Source organism: Chaetura pelagica, unplaced genomic scaffold (assembly GCF_000747805.2).
Source record: "Chaetura pelagica isolate M959 unplaced genomic scaffold, ChaPel_1.0 scaffold3, whole genome shotgun sequence".
NCBI lineage: Eukaryota > Metazoa > Chordata > Aves > Apodiformes > Apodidae > Chaetura > Chaetura pelagica.
This window is the reverse complement of record NW_009952974.1, coordinates 215,915-234,467: the sequence shown is the minus strand read 5'-3', so window position 1 is coordinate 234,467 and position 18,553 is coordinate 215,915. Positions and strand designations below refer to the sequence as shown.

The 18,553-nt window shown below is 41.9% G+C and overlaps 2 protein-coding genes across 2 annotated transcripts in view; one reads left to right on the top strand and one right to left on the bottom strand.

The window, feature by feature from the left end:
- Positions 1-11,611, top strand: part of CEP70 (centrosomal protein 70kDa) — a 13,835-nt gene extending 2,224 nt beyond the window's left edge. Inside the window, exons 2-16 of the mRNA XM_009996206.1 lie at positions 260-426; positions 560-683; positions 995-1,175; positions 1,497-1,669; positions 3,379-3,438; positions 4,347-4,446; positions 4,829-4,917; positions 5,269-5,343; positions 6,439-6,541; positions 7,238-7,408; positions 8,057-8,203; positions 8,730-8,898; positions 10,080-10,194; positions 11,111-11,190; positions 11,550-11,611. Of these exons, the coding sequence (XP_009994508.1) occupies positions 260-426; positions 560-683; positions 995-1,175; positions 1,497-1,669; positions 3,379-3,438; positions 4,347-4,446; positions 4,829-4,917; positions 5,269-5,343; positions 6,439-6,541; positions 7,238-7,408; positions 8,057-8,203; positions 8,730-8,898; positions 10,080-10,194; positions 11,111-11,190; positions 11,550-11,611 (1,816 nt within the window). The remainder of the gene's footprint in view (positions 1-259; positions 427-559; positions 684-994; positions 1,176-1,496; positions 1,670-3,378; positions 3,439-4,346; positions 4,447-4,828; positions 4,918-5,268; positions 5,344-6,438; positions 6,542-7,237; positions 7,409-8,056; positions 8,204-8,729; positions 8,899-10,079; positions 10,195-11,110; positions 11,191-11,549) is intronic.
- Positions 11,612-12,978: 1,367 nt separating this feature from the next.
- Positions 12,979-18,553, bottom strand: part of ESYT3 (extended synaptotagmin-like protein 3) — a 26,929-nt gene continuing 21,354 nt past the window's right edge. The window contains exons 17-22 of the mRNA XM_009996021.1: positions 18,018-18,460; positions 16,783-16,872; positions 16,108-16,239; positions 14,563-14,668; positions 13,909-13,958; positions 12,979-13,015 (exon numbers count right to left, since the gene is read on the bottom strand). Coding sequence (XP_009994323.1) covers positions 12,979-13,015; positions 13,909-13,958; positions 14,563-14,668; positions 16,108-16,239; positions 16,783-16,872; positions 18,018-18,460 — 858 coding nt within the window. The remainder of the gene's footprint in view (positions 13,016-13,908; positions 13,959-14,562; positions 14,669-16,107; positions 16,240-16,782; positions 16,873-18,017; positions 18,461-18,553) is intronic.

The window sequence follows — 18,553 nt, the reverse complement described above, 5'->3', positions numbered from 1 at the left end:
ACAAAAACCCCTAACGCCCCAGGCGGGCACCTGCGGCTTCTGGGGGCTCCTCTGGGGGGCTGGGGTGGGACCGGGACCCGGCCCGGCGCTTTGGGGTTACCGGGGCTCCTGTGGCTTTTTCTGAAAGGTACATTTTCCTCATCGCACGCGTTTCTCCTTCTAATAACGGTCGGGAAAATCTCCCGGGCCCGCTTATCGTGGCAAGGGCTTCCCGGGGCCTGCGTGTGGTTTTGGGGGGCGTTTGATGCCCTCCCTGAAGGACAGGACGGACGGGAGGCGGGCTGATCCCGAGAGCTCGGGTTTCTGTCCCTTTCTTCCAGCTGCAGCAGGAGAAGGCAGAGTGGGAGCACCTAAACAAGCTGCTGATGCGCCATGGGCTGAAGCCGGTGGGTCTTGGTGCCCCCCAGAGCTGCGGGAACGCGTCAGGTGAGGAAACGCCGGGTTTGCGGGGCTTCGTGTTTGGCAGCTGCAAGCCCCGCGTTCCTAAGGCATCTCTGCAGCCGGGATGGGGTGACCTTCAGCCTCTCGCTGTGACTTGGCAAATGTTATCTTTCTCCAGGTATGACAGTGTTAGACGGTCAGTCTTCTCTAGGAATAAGACTTGCCCTAAAAACGCTGGTGGAAGACACCGACCGGCAGCAGAAAGTGATGCAGGGGCTCATGGAGGCCAATCGCTGCCTCAGGTAAGATGCACTGGGAGGAACTTCCCTGCTGAGACAAAGCAAAGGTATTATCAGTGTGCGTGTCCTGCCAGGGGGAGGTCTTGTCACGGCCTAACACCTTTTTCCTGAGGTTATTGTCCAAAATGCAGCAAGGGTGGCCTAGTTCGTTTGGAGCTCTTCCATTATCTCATCTGCTGCTTCTTCCCATACCAGCTTATTTCCCATGCCACTGGCTATGAATGAGTGTCATCAGATGTTTGTCAGGCCTGTGCTTCTTTCACTGTCTTTAGTGAAATGGGCTTAATTTAAATAATGGCTTATTTTTCTTCCAGAGATGAGATACGGCAGGAACGAGGTCGAGCGTCTCGACAAGAGCAACGGGCTAATGATTTGGAAAATGTGGTGAAGAACATTAAGTCCAAAATTTGTCAGCTGGAAGATGAGACAATAGCTAAAGTTTGCCAGCAACAGAATCAAGTCAGAGAACTTCAAAAAGATCAACAGGTTTCACAGGTAATTCAGATAGTGCTGTCTGAGGGTTCCAACTTTCTGCTTTTTTTAAAAGCTCTAAAAATATTTACATTGATCAAAATAAATGTGGGTCTTGGGTCATAGAGCTAGTACACTGTTGATAACTCAGATTTCTCAATCTATGCAGAATTTTCTAAGATAATTTAGAAAAATATCTTTATCCTTCTGCTGCTGCCTCTTCAGTATGGCTAAAACCCAAGTACTAAGCCTCCTTGGGACCAAGGGCCTCCTTGGGCATGTACAGTACTGACTCCAGTTTCTGGGTTAGAATAATTCCATCATGCTCCCATCGTCTGTTCACAGGCAAAATACCAGGAACAGCAGAAGAAGCTGCAAGAGCAGGAAGAGACCATTGCCCATTTGCAAAAGGAGCTGTGCAGAGCAGGGCTGGAGGAACAGCAGCGTCGCGGCGCCTCCCAGAACAAACTGTTCTGTCGGGTTTGCAAGAGAGCTCCCAAGTCTCTTCTGGATCAGCAGTAAGCAATTTTCTTGTATTGGCCAATGACCTGTAACACGAAGTGAAGAAATGGATTTTAAAGTAGCTGTTACCTGTATTTATATGGAAAAAAACCCAACAAACAACAGTTGGAGGCCTTAGGGTGCAAACTGAAATCTGGATTACGGAATCATGGTCTCACAGAATGTTAGGGGTTAGAAGCGACCTCTGGAGATCATGAAGTCCAACCCCCTGCCAGAGCAAGACCACCACAGAATCTGTGCCAGGTCACACAGAAATGCATCCAGACGGGTCTTGAAAGTCTCCAGAGAAGGAGACTCCACAACCTCTTTGGGCAGCCTGTTCCAGTGCTCCATCACCCTTACAGTAAAGAAGTTCTTTCTCATGTTGAGGTGGAACTTGCTGTGTTCCAGTTTGCATCCATTGACCCTTGTCCTATCACAGGGCACAACTGAAAAGAGACTGGTCCCTCCTTGACACCCACCCTTCAGATATTTATATACATCAATAAGATCCCTCTCAGTTTTCTCTTCTCTAGACAAAACAGCCCCAGCTCTCAGCCTTTCCTTATAGGGCAGGTGTTCCAGTCCCTTAATCATCCTCATAGCTCTCTGTTGGACTCTCTCAAGTAAATCCCTGTTTTGTAAAGGTACATCAGTGCAGTAATTTTTTCTTGCATAAAAAACCAGATAAATTCATGGCAGAAATTAAAACATTATTGTCCACTGTATGCACTAGGTGTCAGCAAAGAGAAGGGAATGATTCACCTCCTAGGGTGATGTCATGCTGGGGATTCTAACATCTTAACATGTAAATGAAAAAAAACAAACAAAAAAACTCCATAACAAACACCACCCACTTTGCCCCCGTGAAAAACCCTTTTCGATTTTGGACAGTCATCTTTGCAGCTGCTGTCTACTGGCTTGTTCTAAGGCTTCCCAGGTACTTTAGGGTAAGTTCTGAAAGTATTCCAAGCCTGTGTCTCTTGCAGTAAGAGCTCCTTAGTTCTGCTGTAATCAGAGATTTGCCAGTTCTTAGGCCTCAGGTAGCTATTACTTTTTTGTGCTGACGTTTTCTGGTTCACTAGGCCTGGCTAGCAAGTTTTCCTGGGAAGCATTTAAAAAGATTTGTGTGTGCACAGCTGTGCTCTTGAGCCCTCACTGTATGAAAGGAAGGATCACTGAATTCGCTTCCTCATGCTTTCTCCTCTCTCTCTCCAAAACAGACAGAGTTGCTCAAGAAGAAAGGCAGTTTCTCAGCTGCTCAGTGTTTTGTGGCTCGATTTTTTTAAATATTTTTTTTTTGCAACCAGTTACTTTGAAAGCACACTTAGTTTCTTTGGAGATGAATGTTCTCAGGCTAAGTGGGACCCATGCTCTCTACCTCCCACAGTGGTCACTGAGTCCTGGCACTCAGGACTGTGCCTCACAGGCTTGCTGGGTTAATGTCACAAGATGAGGAGGCTGTCAGGAGGATTTAGCTTTTGTCTCCTCTTGAATATTTCTGCCACTTTTAGATTAGTACAGAGTTAATGTCTCTACTTTTCTATATTAGACAACTGACCATGTTTGTTTGGTATGAGAGAAACCCCTCTCTTTGAAGCAATCACTTCTGAAGGGCAGCACAGTTGTGTAAGCTGGCCTGTTCCTACAGGTTGGTCATAGTATCTTTCAGGCATGGTTTTTTGAGAATATATTAAATTGAAAATACCATTCTTCTTTTCTTCAGGTTCCTTTGTCTCATTGATTATTACGAATCTCAAATTATTCGGATGAAAAAGGAGCTAAGGTAGGTCTTCTCCAACAGAATCATAGATCCATAGAATGGTTTGGGTTGGAAAGGACCTTAAAGATCACCCATCTAGTTCCAACCCCCTGCCTTGTCAGGAACACCTCCCACTAGACCAGGTTGCTCAAAGCAAATACCTTATGGTTTTACTGTTCAAAATGCTATTACTTCTTACTGTTCTTAAATCCTATAATTATAAATATTCTGTGTTCCAGATGCCTCTAGCATGTAAGAAACAGCAAAGGATTGTAATGGTGATGGAAGTTTGGGTTCATTGGGGAATAAGTGTCAGTTAGGCTAAGCAGCTGCTCAGTCAGGAGGCCAGGCTAGGAAGGCTCTAGGACATTTCTGCACAGGACAGCTCTCTGTAACCAGCAGACGACACAGGGCTGTGCTGGTGTCCTGGATCAGAGATGTCCCAGTAGAGAGTTGTCCCTTCATGGCTGGGGAAGTTGGGTGCATTCAGACTCTTGAGTTATAATTCTTCCTTTTTTCTTTTCTTTTTTTTTTTCCCCCTTTTGCCATGGTTCACAGGCAGAATTACTGCACAAGCTGTGCTCAGTCAACTGATCTCCCTAAACAAAAGGAATATCAGCTTTTCAGCTCTATCATAGTGCCTACATGGTACAAAGCTACAAGCTACCTGAGACATTCCAATATTTTGAGATTATTGTCTTGAAAACTGCAACAGGATTTGAGTGTAGTGTAATTTCTCTCAAGGCATAAGTGCATTTCATTAGTATGTGAAACAGCTTCCCAGGAATAATAGAGCAGAGCAGTGGATCTTGGGGCAGAACTTCTATTTACTTTGCAGTTTATGGGAAATTCGTTGTCATCTTTCTAAAACAACTTAGTTCTTCGAGGTAATTGAATTACAGTAAGATGAAACAATCTGTTTTTCTCAATAGGCAATATAAAAAAGATGAAGACCAGACACAAAGAGAAGTAAAAAGCAAGAAAGAATTCTTAAATCTAGAAGCTACTCCTAAATACAGGGCACTGCTCACGGTATGGAACTGCTAAGAATAAGTCAGTGCAGCTCTCTAAATGGTAACCCTTCAAGAGCCACATAGAAGCATACTTGTGTTTGATTTCTATCCCCTTGTTCTTACTGTGCTTTCTTAACTTGTAAACTCTCTGGGCAGGGTTCACTGTCTTTATGCAAAGATTCTTTACTGGGGACTGCATAGATCTCCTTAATCACAGGTTCTCCACCTGCAGTCTAATGCAGCAGGCTCTTGATCTTAAGTTGACTAATTCCTCCTTGTCCATGCTGTCTTTCTATATAGGCAAATGAGAGCCCTTCTTAACACATACGTACTTTAAAGTGTTCAGGCTTGTTGGTTACAGAATGAGTGAAACAAAAGAAGTAACACAGTCTATGTTGCAGTCTTTCCAGAAACAACTTATTGAAACAAAAGCCAGGAATGAACAGCTTTTGCTTGAAAATACAAATCTCAAGAAAGATTTGGAAATAAGGTGAGAAAGGATAAGCATCATCCTTTATAAGGATACCTCAGTAGACTTGCTTTACGAGGAAAGAAACAGAAAGCACCACAACTGTCAAAGTGTAGTATGAAATCTGCCTATAAAAGGGATTTGTAGAAATCAGATTCAGCAGCAGCCATCAACCTTCCCTCCCTACACTGTTGATAACAACTACTAATGGTTAGTTTGCTGTTTTATTGCTGTTGCCACGTAGAAATGTTGCAGAATTTCATTTCCAGAACCATGTTGCAGCACTGGCAAAGCTTTCTTTTTCATTTGGCTGAGTTTTGTAGATACCTTCAAATGCAAGACATGCAATATGGTCCTTTTTCCTTCCTACAGACCAACTGCGCAGGAATTAAAACTTTACAAGCACCAAGTGAAGAAACTAGAGAAAACTTTAAAGAAAACCACCCAGTAAGTATGATGGGACTTCAGGAACTTCAGTTAATTCTCTGAGCTTCTTGGGGCAAAGATACTCTGCAACCTGTAATGTAGACAGTAGCTTATCAAGCATGTACTTTAATACTGTTCCTCAGAGCCTGGTTATGGGCAGCAGCTGCTGCTGTATCTCCAAATACACCCTGTGAATCTCTGAAGTGATGGCTTAGTCTCCAAATGGGGCATAGCAGTGTGTCTTTTCTACTTCATTTTGTCTTTCTGGATTTGATTTCAATGCTGTTGCAGGCAATATGGACCGGATCAAACTGTGGTGTTTGCTGCTTCCATGAGCTCTAAAGAAAGCTCCTGGTTACATTATGGATTATGAATGAGAAAGTATGAGTTGGCAGAATGTTGCAACAACTGAAATTATGTCCATGTTGTTCTTGGAAATTGGCTAAGTTTTTTTTTCTGAAACCTTGCTGAGAAAATACATTGAAGGTATTAGAGACCAAGTATTGACAATGTGTTTCATTTTCTCACTTGTGCATGTGTGTGCTGAATGCCAAATATTCTATAGTCTGAAAAAGACACATCACTTAAAAGTTTAAAAATGTTCCTGTCTTCATTTTACATTGTGTATGTTTTCTCTTGTGCAGTAGGTAGTAGGTAGTGCAGTAGATTTAGCCTTTCTTTAGGGAAAGTAATCTTAGATGTGACAAGAATAGCTGTATATAGTAAGCCAGGTAAGGTGTTCAAGCAGAAGCAGTTAAAGACCGTGAGCATGGAATTTGACTTGTTTGAATAAAGTTCTGGATTTTAAGTCTTCAGTTGTAGTAGAACCCCTGGTGACAGAACAACTGTACATCTAGTGGTGTCCCTTCTAAATTAGCATGCAGTCTGCAATAACCTCCATCTGGAGACTTGAGATAAATTAATTATATTTACATTTGGTATTACATTCTTCAGTGAGATCAGTTAGATGGAATTCTATTGGCAGGCACCATAAAATGAACATTTTACTTTGTAGATGTAAGGATATGTGCTACCAACCTAGTTCTATAATCAAGTTGAAAGCATTATCTCCAGCTAAGGCTGGAGTGTAACCCACTGTGTGTATTTGGTGTGTAGATCTGCGACGAGCAGGGCAGGAGAAAGACCTGAAGAAAAGAAAGAACCTGAGAGTATCACAGGAGCAGATCAGCTGCAGGCAGTTTGCCAGCAGTACCTACAGGTATGCAAATTGTATCTGTGTTGTGTTTATCTAGCACTGTTCCAATGCAATATAATGCACGAGTTTTGTTTATGTAAACTGAAGCATGGCATTTTGAATCTAAAAGTTCCTGTCAGGTCCTCTACATAGGATGCCTAATGTTCTGGATTTGGCAGTTAATGTATTTGGCAGTCAGTGTAGGTTTGTTCTTAATTGTTCTGCCTTTGTGTAAACTACCTGAGAATACAGCACAGAAGCAGAGATGAGGTTGGCAAACATAAAATTAATGGTTTAGCTTAAGTCTTTTCAGGACAGGGAATTTGTTCTAGGTCTTAAGCAAAACAGATCCTTATGTTACAGTTCTTAACATCCCTGAGGAAATAAAGGCTTTTATTTTTCTTTGAATAAAAAAAAACCCCAAAGATAATAAAACTTAGCAAAGTGTAAACTCTAGAAGTAACAATACCTCAAGCACAAATGTTAAATATGCCTCAAAGGGAAGTGTATTTGCATTACTTTTACATATCTTCTAGTTAGTATATTTTTAAATCTTTCAATCTATTACATACTGAATGCATCTGTAAAATACATTGATAGTAGCTTATTGGAGCTGTCTATGATTTAACTTTTAGACAGTCATGACTGTGGTGGAGAGGGACTTTAATTATAAAATGTCATACATATTTGAGCAGTAACATTTGTTGTTTGGTGTTGAAGGTTTTGTCCCATATAGATTCTATTTTGCAAAGTCCAAGAGCTCCTCCATTAATTTACAAGCGCAGCAAAGGGTCAGTGCAAAATAACACTAAAGAGAACGGACAGGAATGTGGATTTGAGCACCTTCCACTTACTATAGAAATGTGGGCAGATCAGCTAATGGCCCTAAAGGTAACACACTACTGTACTTGGCTTTATATTCCTCCTTTAATCTGATGACCACCCCTCAGTCTCTCCCTGTATCTAGAGTGTTGGGTTTTTTTTCCCTGTGTGTAACTTTTGTTATTGCCTGACTTGATGCTGAATTTTAAGAATAATTATGCTGTCCACTTATATACCACTTGCAGTAGTACACAGTAAAGTGAAGAACATGCAGTGTGACCACACACGAGAGATGCTCCTCTGTGTATATCAACTAAATGTTTTTGTTCACTTGCTGTGTCCCTAAGACACTTCAGCTGTAGAGTCTGTGTACTTCACACATCAATGGCAATGCATTCTCTTTCTTCCTCACAGAACAGTAACTTTTTGATTTAAATACAAGTGAAGTAATTTTGTTCTAAACCAAACTCTCTGTGACCAACACTTCTTACCTCACTGAAACTGTAATATATGAAGAGCTTCTATTTTTAGACTATCACTGTTCTTTTTAAATCCAAGAATGCAAGCAAGACACTGGGCTTGGATTCCATGAAAAATAAAACCTTACTATCTCCAGCACTGGAATGTTTTTGCATATGAGAAACAGAAAATCTGCCTGTTCTCTAAGAAAAACAACTTTAAGAAGTTACTAAAATAATGTGTTCTCCTTCTTAAAAGGATTTGTATAGATCCTTGAGAAAGCTGTCTCTGGAATTGGTGCCCTGGCACACTGCAGATCTACAGGATAAGAGAGAATCCATACGAGTTGAAGACCTTCAGTTCATAGTAGATGCAATTTTGGAAGAAACAGAAAATAAGGAAAAGGTAATTCTTACCAGGGGTTTACAATACAAGTTGCTGTGGAATTCTTAAACGCCTTCTTCACAGGGTGATTAGCTTTGCACATTTGAAAGCCTTGGGAGGTTTAAGAAAGAGCTGTTTGAAGACATTCCATAGTCAAAGACTGTTTTAACATACTGGATAAATTCACCTTGGGGAAGACTGCTTTAATCAGTCATTTGACCAATGATGAATTTGCATTGCCCTCTAGTAGTCTTGAGTATCATCCTGTTCAGTCTTTTTCCCAGTCAGCATTGAGAACACACAAATGTACTTACTAAGCATCAGAGGAGAAAGCTTTCAAAGAGTATTTTTCAGTTTGCTGGATATTTGTGTCTGAAAACTCTCTTTAAAATACATCTTCAGATTTAAGAATACTTTGAATGCTGTGACTTACTATGGGAAGTTACATCCCTTTTTCTTCATAGACTGGTTTTAAGAATGTTTAGATTTAAAACCTTTGATTTGTTAAGCAATAATGTTGATGAGTTTTTACTCTGTTTTGCTACAGAACAGCCAGGCACCATCCTCACCATCCCTGTTTGCAATGGTCTCTCACTTCCAGAAGTTGTTTGATGTGAACTCTTTGAATGGTGTTTATCCACGAATGAATGAGGTTTACACAAAGCTTGGGGAGATGACCAATGCTATGAGGAATCTCCATGAGGTCCTGGAACTAGGTAAAGAGCATTTCCAAAGGAAGAAGAAAAAAATATGCTGAGCTGCTGAGAAATGAGTAAACTAGGTATATTCTTCACTGGGAAGATAAAAGTAGGTTGCTGTCTATTGGGAGTTTAAAAAGCAAAACCCCATTATTTGTGGTTTAAATAGCAAAACCCCGTTAGCAGTTGCTGAGGAATACCAGGAAGGCAGAAGAAAGAAAGAACAAATTAATTATTTTTTTTAATTATTATTTTTTTGCAAAGCTTTGTTTTCTGTCAACTGACTTGTAATTCTTCTTGCCCATCTTTCACTCTCTAGCATAAAGACAAGTTTAGGAAAAAATAACTCAACCTTTACTCTGTATTTCTGCTCAGTAATTCATTCAACTACAATTATGCCCAGTCATCAGAAACTTCCTTCTTATGCTGCTAAACTTAAGTTGTTGTTGACTGTCAAAAACTTAAGTGCCCGGTGGCACAATTAGTTAATATCCAGTAGCTGTTCTCTTCTGGTTTGTACTTCTGGACAACAGCAGCTGCTGCTGCTCTTGGGTTTAAAGATTTGGCTGTGCTGTAGGGTACACAGGCTGAGAGCAAGGGCCCAGGACTGCCAAGGTCCCCTGAGCCTCAGGAGGAGGGAAGCAGTCCCTTCCTGGAGAGGGAAGTAGTGTCTGCAGCCAGCACAGGAGATGAGGAAGCCTTGACTTGCCCTCATGATCACAAACCAAAGGAGCTTGGAAGATGCCTTCTCCAGACCTAGTGCTTCTGAAGCTGAAGGAGAAAAGGGCAGGGAGCCTGTTACCTGCAGTCACAGCAGTCAAGGCAGAACAAGTTCTGGCTGTTAATAAAGAATTTCTTGGCCTAGCCCCTGAGTTACAGGAACCTAATGAATACCCCTCTCTCTATAATTACAGTTGGCTGATTTCCACTGACATTGTACTATGCACTTCAGTACCATCTCTGCTGTGAAAATTCACAGCTCTGACGTTCCTTAGCTCTAAAGGGTTAGTGATTCACCATTCTTAGTGAAAATTAGTGCATTTCTGATCATACTTACTTTGGTTTTGTGAATGATGGAACTTGTCTGCATAGACATGTGAAAACCAAGTAAAATTTGGGCACCTGCAAGAACTGGATTGTGTCTTAAGCACTTGCCTGCTATTACTGTTATAAGAAACATGAAGTTCGTTTTTCCACAGACAGTTCAGCTCCACCCACTGTGGTAGTGGATACTGTTGGGAAACTGTGTGACATAATTAATGAGAATGTGACTGAGCAGGTACAGCAGCTTCTGGGAACCCGAGACATCCACAGGTGAGGCTGTTCCACTGGTGACCATTCTTCAAACATGAAATTGAGTAATTGAAAGAACTGGTTAAAACTGATACTGAAATAAACTAATTTGTTACAATGCTGTGACAGCAAAGGAGTTACTACTATCCTGCTACTGTCCTACATGAAAAAAATCTTGGAATAGTTTCAAAAGGATAAATCCAGCCCAGAAAATTCCAAGACTTGGTTTGCATGGATAAGGTGATCAAGTCAGCCTTAATAGGATGTATTCCATAAGGAGACAAAGCAAATACTGCATGTGGGTGGGGAGAAGAAAGTGTTGCAAGGTTTCAGCTGTATTGTTGAAATATATTAGTTGCTAAGAGAATAGATGCCTCAAACTGCCTACAAATGTTTTGGAAACTGGACAAACCTTGTTCTGTCTTCAGCAGATGTCAACATACATGTACTTGGCAGCAGACTGTAAGAGCCTGCATCCAGCACGGGCTCTGCAAACATACTAACAACCAGCTGCAGCAGGCAGCAGCTCTGACACACACTGAGTTAACAATACCAACCCCCTCAGCCTTGCTGCACTCCTCACAGTTTTAACTGGAGAATATCTGCATATAAAACCTTCCTTGCTCCACCTCTCAAGCAGTTATATCAGCCTCCCTGAGGCAGTAGATTTAGCATTTCCAGTCCAAAAATTTCCTAGTGCCATGTAAGAAGGAAGGATGTATATAGGGCACGAACAGGGAAATGAGAGATCCTCTCTTGACAGCTAACTCTTGTTGGCTGCAGGTTTCAGAACCTGAGAGCACATTTTTTGTGCAGATGGTTTTATATACTACTAAGGAGCAGTGTTTCCAGAAATCCATTACATAGTACAGCAAAACAGCTCAGGAAATGAACTTAAAATGCCCTTTTATCTGACAGTCTCACTTTCACATTTCAGTATAATCAATAAGCTAGAAGAACACGAGTGCTTCTTTCCGCCATTTCAAGCTCTCATTCAGGACTTGCTCTGCCTTCTAGGTGAGTAAATTTGCAGCAGTTGTAATTATCTTCATGTCAATGCTTCCTCCTAAAACTATAAAATACCTAAGAAGTGTTTTGTTTACTTCTCTTGTGCTAAAACACAAGGAAGCTGTGAGTCAAGGTGCTAACTTTTGCCTCTCTTTCCTCAGTGAAAGTGACCCAAATACTTTGTTGCATATATGAAATCATATTACTCTTAAGATAAACTGAGGGTTTTTTTCCAAAGGCATTAAAAGCTGTGAGGAGTTTATTTCATTCACTAGCTGTGTTTCTAACATTTCAGTTAGAAATTTGGGTGAACTTGATGATGTTCTAGGTACATACAGCTGACCTTTTTGCTTTTCATTCTGTTTCAGAGATCACTAACCCAGATGATATTTTACCTACGGTGCGAAATTTGAAATTGGTGGCAAGTTAAGAGTTACTCTGGGCTTCTCTAGCAAGATTTCTCTTACCTGTGAATGTGCCTGTTGAGGCATGTGACATTACAGCTACCTCTAACCTCTGTTAGCCTTAATCAACAGTTTCAGGTTTTTTGACAGAAATAAAAGCTGTTGAATTTTTTCATTTTCCTTAGTTCTTGTTTTATGGTCAATTTAAGAAAAACTGTAACCACTGTCAACTGGTCTACTCAGTCCCAGAGCAAGGACTAATACACTCAGTCTAGGAAACTGAACCCAGCATGAGGCCAGACATACTGTAACCATTAAACATCTTGAATGTTGTGGATACTCTTGAAGTATGAGAGAAAGGTGCTCTAACTACCTTTACCACAAAATGTTGTTTACATTTTCAGGTAAATTTGAGATCTGAGCAAACTGTTATCCAGTGAGGATTATTTCTGGTTACAAAGGCAGACTAGATAGATGTCATCTAGGCCAAACATACCTGAAACTTGTGTCGGGTGGCTGTTCATGGTCTCTGCTCAGCATGGATTTGAAGTTACCACAGCCATACTTTGACAGCCAGTTTAGAAAGGCACAGATCAAGTTTTTTTATGCAAGATAGAAGTTTATTGTACAGAAACAAGTAAACCAAGCTACCAAAAATATTTTGGTATATTTTGTTCCAATATTAATAAAGCTTAATTTACAAAACTCTGCTGTTCCTCGGGCAGAATGCTTAGCTATCAAGGTTTGTAAGATTTTGAAATGTACTGTAACAAAGAACAAAACGTGTTAAGGCATCACAAACTTAAACCTTAATGACATCTTGGTAAACTAATGTCCCTGCTTTTGGAAGTCATATACATACCTGCAACCACAATCTGTTAAAGGTCTTGCACAACAGAATATAATTTTCTCAAAAAAAAACCTGTTTCTTTCAACGGGTTCTGTAGCTTCATCTACAGATTAATGCTATTTAAAATCCATTCTTCTAAAACTACAATGCTCTCATGTTAAAACAACATGAATAGGATCCTGGGGAAATGAGACTGCCAAGCAAAGTACAGACAGACCTGACAGTCCAAAATATTTCCAGGTACAACTCTTCCTTAAGAGAGTATTCATACTTAAGGTTGTTTTTTTGGGGGAGAGGGTATGCCAGAAACAGCAAAAATAAAGGACTTATTATTTAGAGACAAATTATTCCCAATGTGGGGGTTTTTTTGTGGGTTTTTTTACTTCAATGAAAACTAATCTCTGAATAGCAGCATTAAATTTACATGTCCTGAGCTGCAGACTGCTTCAAATTTGCAGTGACTGTTCAAAAAATACTACTTACAAAAGTTATGTACATTCATATAAAGTTGAAAAATTAGTAACTTATGTACATGAGAAAAAATCAGTTTTTCTTGCGTCTACTCCTTGTCAGCTCATACCTGCAAGACAGACACAATAATTAATTATAGTAGTTTAAGACTTTAAAGTTTTAACTGGCACAACAGAGAGAACGTGGGCTGCTTTACTGCTTGTGCTTCATAGGTGACATGGAAAAGGAGGCTTTGGAGATGGCCTCCAACTTCAGCTCTTTACCAGGAGCTTTGATGTGTCATTATTCTCCTGCTCCCCTAATTGCCACATCCGTTCTGAGAGACAGACATCAGCTGGCCAAGGGAACCTGGTTTTCCTATCCCACTGGCCAGTACTGGCTCACTGCCTGTCAGGATGGCAAGCTCCTGGACTACCCACACTGCATTCCTTGGGCTCCACTGATGGAGAAAGAAGGAAGAACTACTGCCATTAACTACAGACATGGAAGGAGGAAAAAACAAACCCTGGTTCTTAATCTTTACCTCAGACCAGTGCTTAAGGTTTAAGTCTGAACCACAAGGAAGATACAAGCAAAACTGTAAGTGGCTCATTATACCAGTTTTTATAAATGGTTTGTAATTAAAGTTTTATCATATATTGCTGATCACAGTATTAATTTAGTTAAGATCTTTATCCAAGTTAAAATCTGTTGCAAGGTTACTTTAATAAACATAATTCTTTTACTTGTGTGTCCCAGTGGCTTTTATGGTAACTTAAAATATGCTGAAGACTTTAATTGACACACAGGCCTCTTATTAAAACTGTTTCACAGGGCAGGTATTGCACCAGCAACTGGATTAATGTGCAATTTAGATAAAACTACCAGATTAGCTCAAGTCAGTCCTGCGTTTGCAGGTCAGATACTCTTTTTGCTCACCAAAACACACAGCCCAATTACCAGTCATGCAAGCTCCCAGCAAAGCCAGTAGCAGGAGTTGAAAGTATGGAGATGAAAACTTACCACTGTGCAAAACCTTTTATTAAATCCTCCTGCGACAAGTCAATCCGCACCTTTAAAAAGCAAATTTTATTCCTTTGAGTATTAGTCAGCCTACAAATTGATTAGCTAAGCTAGCACCCCTCCCAGGTCAGACCCACTTTCAGGTTCTAGGGCTGGAGCTCAGGCTCGAGGGAAAAGGATCTTCCTGTATTCCCAGGACACAAGGCATTGGCCAACCACAGCACTGCAGCTCTGTTTCTTAGCAGCACTGCTTGGAAATTTACCTGTCACTGAAGAAGTGATTCCAGTTTACTTTTCACAGAACCAAGAGTTGTTCACAGCTGAAAACACTATTGCCAAAGTCTGGGGTTTAACCACAGGCCTTTCTCAGCTTTGTATTTGCACTACGGGAGCCATTCCCCGAACGGGCAGCAGCGGATCTCAGAAAACATGTTTTTATTTCAGGAGGAGCATCCTTCTGAAATAAGGCAGCATGGCACACAAGTTCCAGGAAACCAGAGCTTGAGTTCAGGTGAAAATCTGACAGAAAAAGTTGTTTCCAGACTGCTAGTTCTATTCCTGAGACTTAGTTTCTAGCACCACGTTTCAGGGTTACAGGAATGGCTCAGGCTGTTCAGCTCTATCAGATCCCTGGTGTAGTTTCTTTCAACTTACTTTCCCCAGCTCCTTCCTTTCCTGTGAAATGAATGGCCTGCTGTTTTTCACTGCAATGTCCAATGTCCTTTTCTTGACATCTTCCAAAGATTCAAAAAATTCAAATCTGAAAGTAAAGTTTTGAAAGGAGAGGCTTAAGTCAAAACTTAAAATCCTATAAGCATCAGTGGCCAGAACACAGTGACAGAACATGGCATCAGTGGCCAGAACTTCAATAGAGAAGGAAGACACTGAAAAGGCAATTCTGTAGTTAGATTTCATTCACATTGTAAGAACTCTCTTCCAGGCCTCATGAAAGACTACAACACTGTGCAGACTGTGCCAGGGGAAAGGAGGAAAACACACATCCATGGTGAAATCCTATTTGCCATCATTTTCCTCCTTCATGGAGGATCAGCATCTTTTCCATGCAACCTTTATTACTCAGAGGAAATAGCTGAGCCAACCCCCCAAGTTTACAAAGTAGGCTCACACCACATGAAGAGAAGACAAAGGTTGAAACCTGTGGCAATTAAATTCTTAATGGCTCTGACTCATGCCCCTGGCACACACCATCTAATGTCAAGTGAGTTTTGTCCAGGCTACATCACTTAGGTTCTGCCCACCTGAATAGCTCTTCCTCAAGTCAGAGCTGTAAAACAGGTTATGTGTTTGGGAGCTAAGTGTTGCTCAACTGTTTCTGTACTTAATTGAGGATGTACAGGACACACCAATACTGAGGATGAGGAAAAAGAGATGAGATGTTCCTGACAGCTGTGCTGTCACTGTATCAGAGGAGATACACCAGAAGAGGCAGAAGCAAAATCTGCAGCTCTACTGTTTTTTGTGTCAAGAATAAATATTTTAAAATCTTTTCTCCATTTCTGACCTGTACTGACATACAAAGAAAGGCCCCAACACAGAAAACAACCTGACCCAGTATTCCCCAATTTTCTTGTGTGTACCCTCCTCTGAAGATGGGATTAAAACCACATCTAAGCATTACTGTGGTTTTATACAAAACAGGTTCCATTTTTGCAGCAAAGCTGCTGTCACAGCACTGTCGGGAAAGAGGTGGGAGCATTTCACCCTGCTCCCACCTGGTCTCAAGGACAATATCCATCCCTCTGTCTGAAGAATGGTCCAGTCTCAAAAGGCTTTGTATTTCTGTCTTTGACTTTTGGAAAGATGTCAGAATAAGCATCAGGCTTAAAAGTATGAAAAGAGAAGTAGGTTTTGTGAGGTACCCAAATGGAAAGATCACCTCTGCAACAACAGGAGATAAGCATGGGTAGGGGAATGTCTGTGCAGCCTGTACCAGCTAGGACCAGGAAAGGGGGTGGGAATAAGGTGTGCCCTCCTACAGGGAGCAAACAACACCCTAAGCAGACCACGGCCAACCCTAAGTACTTGGAAATCACAGTCAAAGCACCATTTTTGTCAGAAGACCTGCAAACCTTCATGAGACAACCCTTAGGAGCAACAAGAAGCACACCTTATGTAAGTCCCTTCATTATGCCAAGATTATAAACATTTCAGGAGCAATGATCATTAACATTTTCTTACTTTTCATCATACTGGGGGTTCAGAGTTTTCTTCTTAACTGAAGTCTTCTTCCTGCTCGTCCATCTTCTATCTGGAAGCAGGTATATACGAACATATGGATCTACTCCACGATTGGAAGAAGGCACTAAGTTCCTGTTGAAAGAAATAAAGTGTTGACAAGCAAGGCAGCTTCTCCCACTCCACTATCTAAATCAGACCCACCCTTCATGGGCTCATGGGCCAAAAGCTTTTATCTTGAGTTGGAACATAAGTAAATAAAACTTAACAGATATGAAGCTAAACAGGATTTTCACTATTGAGTGTGTGGCCACTTATCGGAGTTCCTAAATTAACAGCTACAAATTCAGTCACAGGTGTCAAATCTTGTCATGATGCCTGTTAGGAAATCCCAAGACATGCATCAGTTGTCAATGCTGTTCAGAGGAAGTTCTGGGTGGATGAAGTTCAAGTACCTCTGCTGCAGTGAGCACCACTCACTGCCCACCCTTGCAGTCCTGCTACTGGCACTGACCAGAGCTGGAAGTTTCCACCTGCCTGGGCTTAGTGAGGTTACACAGACTCAAGTCAGCCAACACTAAGGAATCTTTTACAGGGTTCTGCTCTAGCTCCGTGGTATGTCTGAGAGAGCTCTCACCCTTCCCATTACAGACAGCCACAAGCAATGGCCAGTGCTACCTGCAGCTGTTCACCAGCACCACCAGGCTCTGCCGCACCGAGGCGTAACGCACCGTCAGCTGGATCTCCCCCAGAGGCATCTCGGTCCCGCTGCAAGACAGGTGCACAGCCACAGCCCTTCAATACAGGTAGTTAACAGACCACATGGACAGACCCAGCAGCACAAAACAGGGCACGAGCTTCAGAAACTGGTGATGTGTTTTCAACTAAACCCAACCTTCAGGGCGTTATTCTTCCTGGCATCCTGAGGTTTGCTGTCTATACAACAGCTGGACCACAGAGGCTCCTCAGAAACAACACCCCTGTCAGTGCCAGAAGTGCCCAGCTGACCTTCTGCACAGGTGCCCCATTTCAGTCCCACTGCATGAACAGCCAAAAAAGCACCTGCTTGGCCTGCTGCAGATAGAGCAGCAAAGTACAGGTAGGCATGTTACACAGCTGCTTCAAGGATGTCTTTACATGCAAAATGGGACCCTTTTTTTAACTCATTCTGCATGTTATTAAAGAGGTTTCAAATTCAAAACATTGCTTAAAAATGGCTTCTAAATTAGGTCCATTTAGAGCTAGAGAATTTGCCACTTCAGTAATAGACTGAACAGCTAGAGCTGGGTTTGGTATTCACGTTGATAACTGCTCTGATGCTCTCTTTAATTGAGATGGACCTTCTTTGCCACCTCAGTTCATTAAGGATTCTCCTAGCTCTGTTCTTTCTCCCAGAAGAGACAGATCCAGCTCCCCGTCCTCAACGGAGCAGACTCCTGCAGCACCGTGGGAAGGACACACACACAAGCACATCTGTCCGCAAAAACTGTTCACAATATTATGAGAGTCTCAAAACTTCTTCGATAAAAGGCAGCATGTGAAACTTTAGGCAGCCAGATATGCTTATCAAGAGTGTATGTTTTCACAGAAATGGGATATTCAGACTTCCACTCCCTCATTGCTAAAATAACTGTTACGGGATGCAGGATAGTATTTGTGAGAGGTTCTTACACACCATGAAGCCAATACATGCAGCACTTCCTAGGAGAGCCAGAGAAGGAAATGCTTTTGCTTTACACCTGTACTTCAATTTGCTATTGACTGGAATACTTGGGCTTAATTCTTTGTAAGCTGATTTGAGACCCACAGCTCCAAATGACTTAGTAGTCTTGAACTCAACTGTGTGTAACAGTGACCTACAAAACCCCAAAACCATCCCAAGAGAAGAACAATTCAGCTGGAAGAACACCTACTTAGGAAGGTCCAGATTGCTGCTACTTAATTCAAAGCAAGAAGAAGGCAGAGAACCCAGTGAGGCAACACTGGGTGCAAGCCTCAGCTCCTGCAGGAGCGGCAGCGCGGGCACTGCCCCGGCTCTGGCAGGCAGGGCTGATGGTAGGCAGAGCTCTGGGTTCTGCTCACGCTCCGTCTCATCGAGGGCAGCAACAATTTCACTGGCTACAGGTGCTGCTGAACTATCACTTGTGTCCAGGTCTTCTCTGCTGTCCTTTTTTGGCAAGGATTCAAGTCCTGCAGTGTCTTTGTTCACGGAAGGGGCTTTGGAGACTTCTGAGTTTGGTGGGGAGACGAACTTCTGCTGGTTTCCCCCGTTCTCCGTGACACGCACAGGACCTTGCTTTGAGGCACTGACACCAGCCTTGACTCTCTGTGGATCAGGTTCTTCAACATTCAAGGCCTAAAAATCACATGGGAGAGAAATGAGTGCTGCTCCCAAAGCACTGGGGTTAATGCTACTATTGTCACCTAGGATGAAACTTCGCCACAAAAC